The sequence below is a fragment of the Eimeria necatrix genome, genomic scaffold, assembly GCF_000499385.1.
Source record: "Eimeria necatrix Houghton genomic scaffold, Enh_scaff408, whole genome shotgun sequence".
Lineage (NCBI taxonomy): Eukaryota > Apicomplexa > Conoidasida > Eucoccidiorida > Eimeriidae > Eimeria > Eimeria necatrix.
Window position 1 is genome coordinate 17,501 of NW_013654307.1, and position 9,719 is coordinate 27,219.

Genomic DNA, 9,719 nt, shown 5'->3' on the forward strand with positions numbered 1-9,719 from the left:
AAACTATTCTTTTTTTCTTTTTTAATTACTTTTAATTCCTTTTAATTTATTATTTTTGAATTTTTTCTTTTCAGCGCGCAAATTGACCCCTCTATTGACCAGCTCAAAGCCATGGTGGCGGACCAGCAAAGCAAGCTGGGGGCCCTGCAGCAGGAGCTCTCGGGGATTTTGAATGAAGTTTCTGCAGGAAAGCAGGCCTTTCAAGAAAGTAAGACTTTTCATTTTGCATGCAGCAGCCTCTGTTGCCTTTAATTGAATTCTTTTCCCCCCTTTGCATGCAAACAGCTCGCCAAAACGCGGGCCCCGGGGCCTCCGTCGAAATTCAGTTCCCGGGGCCCCAGGGGACCCCAGGTAAGACTTTTGGACTTAGTCGCAAAAAGGCTTTTGGTTTGATTTCTTGGATTTGCTGCAGCAGCAAATGCAGGAGCTGCTGCTGCGCATGCAGCAGCTGGTGGACTTTCGGGCATTTTGCAGCGAATGCAGGAGCCGGAAATGAGTATTTAAATTAAATTAAATAAATTTATTTTATTTTTATTTTATTTAATTCTTTTAAATTCCTTCAGTGCCCATTCCCGTGATGGTCGTGAAGCCGGACTCCGTCGCAGGTTTGCGTTTTTTCACTTAAATGTTTTCTTTCAATTAATTTAATTCAAATTAATTCAATTTAATTCAAATTAATTCAATTTAATTCAAATTGATTCAATTTAAATCATTTTAATTCAAAATTAATTTAATTCAATTTAATTCAAATTAATTCAAATTACTTGGAATTAATTTGAATTAATTTGAATTAAATGGAATTAAATTGAATTAAAATGAACTAATTTGAATTAAATTGAATTAAAATGAATTAATTTGAACTAATTTGAATTTAAAACTTTGAATTAATTTGAATTTCTTTCAGACGTGGAGGAGGCGATGACTCAAGTGATGGTAAGTGGAAGGACTTGAAAGAAAATTTGAACTTTTCAAATTTATGAAATTTGTTTCTGAAAAATTAATTTTCTTTTAATTAATTAATTGCTTTTAATTAATTAATTGCTTTTAATTAATTAATTGCTTTTAATTAATTAATTGCTTTTAATTAATTAATTCCTTTTAATTAATTAATTCCTTTTAATTAATTAATTCCTTTTAATTAATTAATTCCTTTTAATTAATTCCTTTTAGTTGATTAATTCCTTTTAAATAAGTAATTCCTCCATATTAGTTAATTCATTTTAATTAAGTAGTTCCTTTTAATTAATTAATTCCTTTATATTAATTAATTCCTTTTAGTTAATTAATTCCTTTTAATTAATTAATTCCTTTTAATTAGTTAATTCCTTTTAATTAATTAATTCCTTTTAATTAATTAATTCCCTTTAATTACTTATTTCCTTTTAATTAATTGATTCCTTTTAATTAACTAACTCCTTTAAGTTAATTAATTCCTTTTAATTAACTAATTCCTTTTAATTAATTCCTTTTAATTAATTAATTCCTTTTAATTAAATAATTCCTTTTAATTAATTAATTCCTTTTAAACAATTAACTCCTTTTAATTAATTAATTCCTTTTAATAAATGAACTCCTTTTAATTAATCAATTTGTTTTAAATCAATTCATTTGTTTTAAATCAATTATTTTTTTTAATTCAATTAATCTGTTTTAATTCAATTAATTTGTTTTAATTCAATTAATTCGTTATAAATGAATTAATTCATCTGAAATCAATTAACTCATTTCAAATTAATTCATTTCCAATTAATTAATTCATTTTAAACAAATTAATTGATTTAAAGTGAAATAATTAACTTAAATTAATTGATTTAAAACGAATTAATTGCTTTAAAATGAAATAATTCATTTTAAATGAATTAACTTATTTTAAATCAATTAATTCATTTTAAATCAATTAATTCCCCACTGTTGATTAATTAATTCTTTTTTGATGAATAATTAATTTTATTTCACTTTCCAATTTTCCACTTCGTTAATCTAATTAAATAAATGAATTAATCGAATAATTGAATTAATTGAATTAATTGAATTAAATAAACGAATTAATCGAATAAATGAATTAATTGAATTAATTGACTTAAATAAACGAATTAATCGAATAAATGAATTAATTGAATTAATTGAATTAAATAAACGAATTAATCGAATAAATGAATTAATCAAATTAATTGAATTAATTAAACAAACGAATTAATCAAATAAATGAATGAATCAAACTAATCAAATTAATTGAATTAATTGAACAAATGAAGTAATGCATAAAATGCACAAGTTGTTGCTTCAAGAAAACATTCTTTTCTTTATTCCTTTCTTTCCTTTATTCCTTTCTTTCCTTTATTCCTTTCTTTTCTTTATTCCTTTCTTTTCTTTATTTCTTTCTTTTCTTTATTCCTTTCTTTTCTTTATTCCTTTCTTTTCTTTATTCCTTTCTTTTCTTTATTCCTTTCTTTTTTTTATTCCTTCAGGAAGAACAAGCTGCTTTGAACGGCGCGGAAACAGCAAAGGCGGAAGAAGCTGCAGAAATGAAAGTGGAAAGTCCGGAGGAGCAGTTGGAGGTGAGTCTGCAGCGCTGCGGTGTACGTACACCCCAAACCACCCCCCGCAGGAAGCCATCGCCAAAATCGACAAACTCGAAGCCCAAAAGACGCACTACAAATACGACATGCACTCCGTCCAAAACGCCTTCAGCCAGTAAACTCGGGTGTACGTACACCCCAGCGGCGCTGCGGTGTACGTACACCCCAGCGGCGCTGCCGTGTACGTACACCCCAGCGGCGATGGGGTGTACGTACACCCCGACGCTGCGCACGCGGAGCTCCGACAAAGGCAGTTGGACTGAAAAAGAGGCAAATAAATGGACAAATAAATGCACTAATTCAGTGTCTTTGTTTAATCATTTGTTTAGTTTATTTGTTTGCTTTATAAAGTGTTAAATAGCATACGCTCCCGCGCTAAACCCTTTCCTACACCCTAAACCCTAAAACGGGGTATATGAGCTGCTGCGAAGCTGCACCCCGCTAGTGCTGCAGACACAGCATCAACAACAGCAGCAGCAAAAGCAGCAGAAGCAGTAGAAACAGCAGCAGCAGCAGCAGAAAAAGCAGCAGCACAAACAGCAGCAGAAACATCAGCACAAACAGCAGCAGCAGCAGCAGAAAAAGCAGCAGCAAGACAGCAACCGCAGCAGCACTGCAGCAGCAGCAGCAGCACAGCAGCAGCAGCACAGCAGCAGCAGCAGCAGCACTGCAGCAGCAGCAGCAGCAGCAGCAGCAGCAGCAGCAGCAGAAGAAAGAACTAAGCCCCTGGAGGGGCGGCGTTAGTTTGGCTCTGTAGAAATAAAAACCGAAAAAATTTCGCCGAATTGCCGAAATGAACACAAGAGCAAATTGGCTGCAAAGCGGCGCCTAAAGAGCAGTTGGCTGCGCACTGGCTGCAAGAGGAGTTCATTTTGATTCATTTAATTCATTTAATTCATTTAATTCATTTTAATTCATTTAATTTGTTTAATTTGTTTAATTTGTTTAATTTGTTTAATTTTTATTTCTTCCACTTCTTCTGCAACTCAAATTTCGAAAGCCGCCGAGACTGTCGGCGGCTGGGGCGCTCGCGTTCGGGTGTATGCGCAGCTCGGCAGTACTGCTGCGGCGGAGGCGCAGCGACACATTTATGCATTTCTTTTATTCTTTGCATTTCTTTTATTCTTTGCATTTCTTTTACTTTTTGCATTCTTTATTTGAGTTTTATTTCTGTAATTTGCAATTATTTCCACTCAGAAGCTCTCGAAGCTGCTGCAGCTCGAGCGGAAGCAGCATCCGGCCGGGTCGAGTTCCCGGTCGCGCTGCTCCTCAGCTGCAGCAGCAGCAGTTGCGGCTGCTGCTGCTGCCCGCTGGAGTTGGTTCCGGCCAGGCCACGGCCCGCAAAAGCGTCAGCGCCTGCACTTGCTGCTGCGCTCCCTGCTGCTGCTTCTGTGCACAGTTTCCTCCCAGCAGCAGCAGGCGCTGCAGCAGCAGCAGCAAAGTGCCTCGCCGCAGCAGCAGCAGCAGCAGCAACCCCACCCCCGCAGCTGCGCCACCACTCCCGCCAACAAAACCTGCAGCCGCAGCAGCAAAAGCCGCCCAGCCGCCGCAGCACCACCTGCAGCACCACCACAGCCGCAGCAGCAGCTGCAGCACCACCACCGCAGCAGCAGCAGCTGCAGCACCACCACCGCAGCAGCAGCAGCTGCAGCACCACCACCGCAGCAGCAGCTGCAGCACCACCACCGCAGCAGCAGCAGCTGCAGCACCACCACCACCGCAGCAGCAGCTGCAGCACCACCACCGCCGCAGCAGCAGCTGCAGCACCACCGCCGCAGCAGCAGCTGCAGCACCACCACCGCCGCAGCAGCAGCTGCAGCACCACCACCGCAGCAGCAGCAGCAGCACCACCACCGCCGCAGCAGCAGCTGCAGCACCACAACCACCGCAGCAGCTGCAGCACCACCGCCGCAGCAGCAGCAGCAGCAGCAGCAGAGTCAGTTGATGCAGGCCATGTCGGAGACGTTGGTTCTGCTGCAGGTCTTGCGCATGAGGGAGACAGTGTGCTCCGTGACCAGCGCCAGCGAAGGGACTTTGCGCATAAGTCCGCAAAACTCTTCGAAGTTTATTTTCCCGTCGCCGTCCGCGTCCGCCTCGTGCAGTTCTGCTGCTGCGTCCGTCTCCAGGTCCCCCGCCATGTGAAACACCTGCCGCAGCTCCTCCGCGCTGCAGCAGCAGCAGCAGCAGCAGCAGCAGCAGCAGCAGCAGCAGCAGCAGCAGCAGCAGCAGCAGCAGACAGCGGCAGCAGCAGCAGCAGCAGCAGGAGGAGGAGGAGGAGGAGGAGCGGCATCAGCAGCAGCAGCAGCAGCAGCAGCAGCAGGAGCAGCAGGAGGAGGAGGAGGAGGAGCAGCAGCAGCAGCAGCAGCAGCGGCAGCAGCAGCAGCAGCAGCAGCAGCAGCAGGAGCAGCAGCAGCAGCAGCAGCAGCAAAACGCACGTAAAAACGGGCAGAAATGAGTTGGCAGCAAATTGGGAATTCGAAAACAAAAGAACTCAAATGATAAATTTATTCCGCAAATCGAAGTTGCAGAAATAACTCCAATTGAGACATTTAAAGCCAAATAACTTCAAATAAATAAATCCAATTAACTTCAAATAAATTCAAATAACTTTAAATAAATAAATCCATTTAACTTCAAATAAATAAATCCATTTAACTTCAAATAAATAAATCCATTTAACTTCAAATAAATAAATCCAATTAACTTTAAATAAATAAATCCAATTAACTTTAAATAAATAAATCCAATTAACTTTAAATAAATAAATCCAAATAACTTCAAATAAATCCATTTAACTTCAAATAAATCCAAATAACTTTAAATAAATCCATTTAACTTCAAATAAATAAATCCAATTAACTTCAAATAAATCCAAATAACTTTAAATAAAGCCAAATAACTTTAAATAGATCCATTTAACTTCAAATTAACTTCAAATAAATCCATTTAACTCCAAATAATTTCAAATTAACTTCAAATAGATCCATTTAATTTCAAATAAATCCATTTAACTTCAAATAAATCCATTTAATTTCAAATAAATCCAAATAACTTCAAATAACTTCAAATAGATCCATTTAATACTCCATAGATCCATTTAACTTCAAATTAACTTCAAATAAATCCATTTAACTCCAAATAAATCCAAATAACTTCAAATAACTTCAAATAAATCCAAATAACTCCAAATAAAACCATTTAACTTCAACTTAACTTCTCAAATGAATCCATTTAACTCCAAATAACTTCAAATAAATTCAAATAACTTCAAATAAATTCAAATAACTTCAAATAAATTCAAAGAAATCCAAATAACTTCAAATAACTTCAAACAACTTCAAATAAATTCAAATGAATGAAACGAACTCCAAAAACTCCAAAAACTCCAAAAACTCCAAATAACTTCAAATGACTTCAAATAAATTCAAATAAATTCAAATAAATTCAAATGACTTGAAATAAATTCAAATAAATCCAAATAACTTCAAATAAATTCAAACAACTTCAAACAACTTCAAACAAATCCAAATAACTTCAAATAAATGCAACGAACTCCAAAAAGTTTCAAACAACTCCAAACAACTCCAAAAACCTCCAAACAACTTCGAAAACCTCCAAAAACTCCAAACAGCTCCAAATAACTCCAAAAACTTCAAACAACTTCAAATAACTTCAAACAACTCCACACAACTCCACACAACTCCAAAAACCTCCAAATAACTCCAAAAAACCTCCAAAAGCATCCAAACAACTCCAAAAAGAACCCCAAAAGTCCACACAACTCCAAAAACCTCCGAACACCTCCAAAAACCCCCCAAAACTCCAAAGAACTTCAATAACTCCAAAAACATCCAATCAACTCCAAAAACATCCAATCAACTCCAAATAACCCCAAATAACTCCAAACAACCTCCAAAAACATCCAAATAACTCCAAACAACTCCAAAAACCTCCAAACAACTCCAAACAACTCCAATCAACTCCAAAAAACTCCAATCAACTCCAAAAAACTCCAAAAACCTCCAAAAAACTCCAAAAAACTCCAATTAACTCCAATTAACTCATGGGAAGAAAGGAAGCAGCAGCAGCAAGAGCGGACCTGACGTGTCCGTCTCCGTTGATGTCGAGGACGCGGAAGGCGGCCCTGCAGGCCTCCTCGCGGATGTAGTGGGACTGGTGGAGACAAGCAGCAATGAACTCCGTATAATCTATGCAGCCAGTTGCTGCGGTGTCCACCCCCCGCAGCACCTCCTGCAGCACCAAGTCCGGCGGCAGCAGCACGCCGCCGCGGCGCAGCCCCTCGCGGACTTCGTCCAGAGAAAGAACTCCGTCGCCTCTCGAGTCGAGTTGCGTGAAGACTTTCTTCAGACTTTCGATCTCCGAGTCGTCCAAGTGCTGCGCTATCACCGTCAGCGCCAGCTTCTTCAGCCGACTCAGGCTCTGGAACCGGCGGAACTTGCTCAGAATGTCTATTCCTGCAGCAGCAGCAGCAACACTGCAGCAGCAGCAGCAGCAGCAGCAGCAGCAGCAGGAGGAGGGGAGTACCTAGGGGCTGTGTGTCCAGGCTGTCGGGGAGGTGCATGTTGAACCACTGGTGGCGAATGGCCTGTTCGGCGCTGATGCGGGTCCTGGGGTGTCTGTCCAGCAGGCGGGAGATGAGGTCCTTGGCCTGTAGAGACACCCGAGCCCACTCCGCCTCCGGAAAAGTGTAGTGGCCTGTCCTCACTTTATTCATAATTCCCCGATCCGAAGGAGCATTAAAAGGCGGATAGCCGCACAATAAAATGTACATCATCACCCCAGCCGACCACACGTCGCACTCCGGACCGTAGCGACCCTCCAGCACCTGCGGTGTACGTACACCCCAACAGCAGCAGCAGCACCGGAGTGCAGCAGCAGCAGCAGCGGAATGCACCACCAGCAGCAGCGGAATACACCAGCAGCAGCAGCAGCAGCAGCACTACCACCCCAGCAGCAGCAGCAGCAGCAGCAGCAGCAGCAGCAGGACCTGCGGGGAGACGTAGTAGGGCGTGCCGGCCCTGGTTCTCATGGGTTGTCCGGGTTTGAACTTGGCAGCAAGTCCGAAGTCGATTAACTTCATCGGAGAGTTTTGCTGCTGATTCAAAAAGAGAAAGTTCTCCGGCTTCAAGTCCCTGTGCGCCACTCTGTGGGAATGGCAATAAGCAACTGCAGCAAGCACTTGCTTCATGACGGCGCATGCAAGCCGCTCTGTCAGTACACCCGAAGCGATCAGCCGGTCGAAGAGCTCCCCGCCGCCGCAGAACTCCATCACTAAATAAAAGTCGGAGACATCTTCAAATGTTTCAAAGAGTCGAACTATGTTTGGATGGTCCAAACTCTTCATTATTTCTATTTCTTGCCGAAATCTCTCCACGTCTTCGATGTAACACTTCGGGATCTTCTTTGCGGCTCGACGGGCCTTAGTTTGCTTGTCCACCACCAGCTTTACCTCCCCCCAAGTCCCCCGCCCTGAGCAGCAGCAGCAGCAGCAGCAGCAGCAGCGAGTGATGCAGCAGCAGCAGCAGCAGAGGGCAGCAGCGGGAGGGGAGGGGGACGGGGAGGGGCAGGGGAGCAGCAGCAGCAGCGGGAGGGGGAGATACGGGAGACACGCAGCAGCAGCAGCAGCAGCAGCAGCGGGAGACACGCAGCAGCAGCAGCAGCAGCAGCAGCAGCAGCAGATCGGACCAATGGTCTTGTCCATGAGGTAGTAGTCGGAGATGGGGCCGGTGTTGGCGAGGATGAAGGCGGAGCGTTTGAGGGCGGGGCGGAGGCCGCCGCCGGCCTCGTCGGCTGCTGCAGTCGGCGGCAGCGAAGCAGCAGCAGCAGCAGCAGCAGCAGCAGCAGCAGCAGCAGCAGCAGCAGCAGCAGCGGGGGGGGGCGGGGCCCCGAAGCCGTCCTCCGCGTCGGAGAGCCCTTTGCAGTCGCCGGCGCCCTCCCGCGGTGTACGTACACCCGGCTGCTCGGGCGTCCGCACACCCGGCTGCTCGGGTGTACGTACACCGCACTCGGGTGTCTGCGCAGCCGGCTGCTGCTCGGGTGTACGTACACCGCGCGAAGCGCAGCAGTCGGGAGACAGCGGAAAAGCCGTCACCGAAGCAGCAGCAAGAGAGCCCCAAACGTTCTGGACTCTGGAGAGACAGTTGGCGGGAAAGGAGGCCCTCCTGTTGCTGCTGAAGGCCTCCCACTCCACCCCCCCCCCGGCCCGCAATATCAGAAACTTGTACTCCAGCGACAGGGGCCCCCCGGGGGGCCCCCCGGGGGGCCCCGGGAAGGCCAGGGGGGGGGAGCGCCAGGTGGGGAAGGAAGCCGCGTCAGTGGTCAAGACCACTGCCTTGTGGGGTGACCAGTGGCCCAGGCGCTCGTGGCTGCCCACGAGCGCCAGCAGGTCGCCCGGCCGCGTCGCCGAGCAGCGGCACTCCCACAGCACCTGCAGCATTGCTGCTGCAGCAGCAGCAGCGCAGCAGCAGCGCAGCAGCGCAGCAGCGCAGCAGCAGCAGCCGCGGCAGCAGCGGCGGCAGCAGCGGCAGCAGCAGCGGCAGCAGCAGCGGGAGCAGCTCCGCGCGCGAAAGTCCGAAAGACCTCACCACCACACAAAGAGGAGCACGAGCAGCAGCAGCAGCAGCAGCAGCAGCAGCAGCGGCAGCGGCAGCAGCAGCAGCAGCAAGCGCCTCCGCCGCACTGACGCTGCGAGTCCGCGAGGAATTCAAGAAAGCTCTTCGTTTGCAAAAGCCGAAAGAATTGCTGCAGCCGCGGCTGCACACGCGGCGCGGCGCGGCGGCATGCGCCGCCGCCGCCGCCGCGGGGCCCCGACTTGAACACACAGCCCGCGGCTTCTGCGGGCTTTCTCGGGCTTTTTGGCTTTCTTTTTCGCGCGTTGCTTCGCTTTTATTCCCAACTCGCCGCTGCTGCCGCGGAAGCTCGCAGCAGCCGCGCAAACAGCCGCGCTTTCCGCTTTCCAAGCAGCCCAGCGGCGCCGCGCCGCCGCCTCGGCGCACAACCGCGCAGCTTCGCGCCCAAAACGCCTTCTTTTCCGCTGCTTTCTCCGCCCCTTTTAATCCAATTTCCACTTTTATTTCCAACTCCGCCAAATCGCCAGCTTCCCGGCGACTGCCGCCGCCG

At 45.7% G+C, this 9,719-nt stretch overlaps 1 protein-coding gene across 1 annotated transcript; it reads right to left on the minus strand.

The window, feature by feature from the left end:
- Positions 1–6,635: 6,635 nt before the first annotated feature.
- Positions 6,636–9,036, minus strand: ENH_00051560 (CAM kinase, CDPK family TgPK6, putative; the record flags this gene model as incomplete). Its single annotated transcript, XM_013581392.1, has 4 exons — positions 6,636–7,054; positions 7,125–7,425; positions 7,588–8,069; positions 8,286–9,036. The coding sequence occupies 4 exons, from the start codon at positions 9,034–9,036 to the stop codon at positions 6,636–6,638; spliced, it is 1,953 nt and encodes a 650-aa protein (XP_013436846.1).
- Positions 9,037–9,719: the final 683 nt, after the last annotated feature.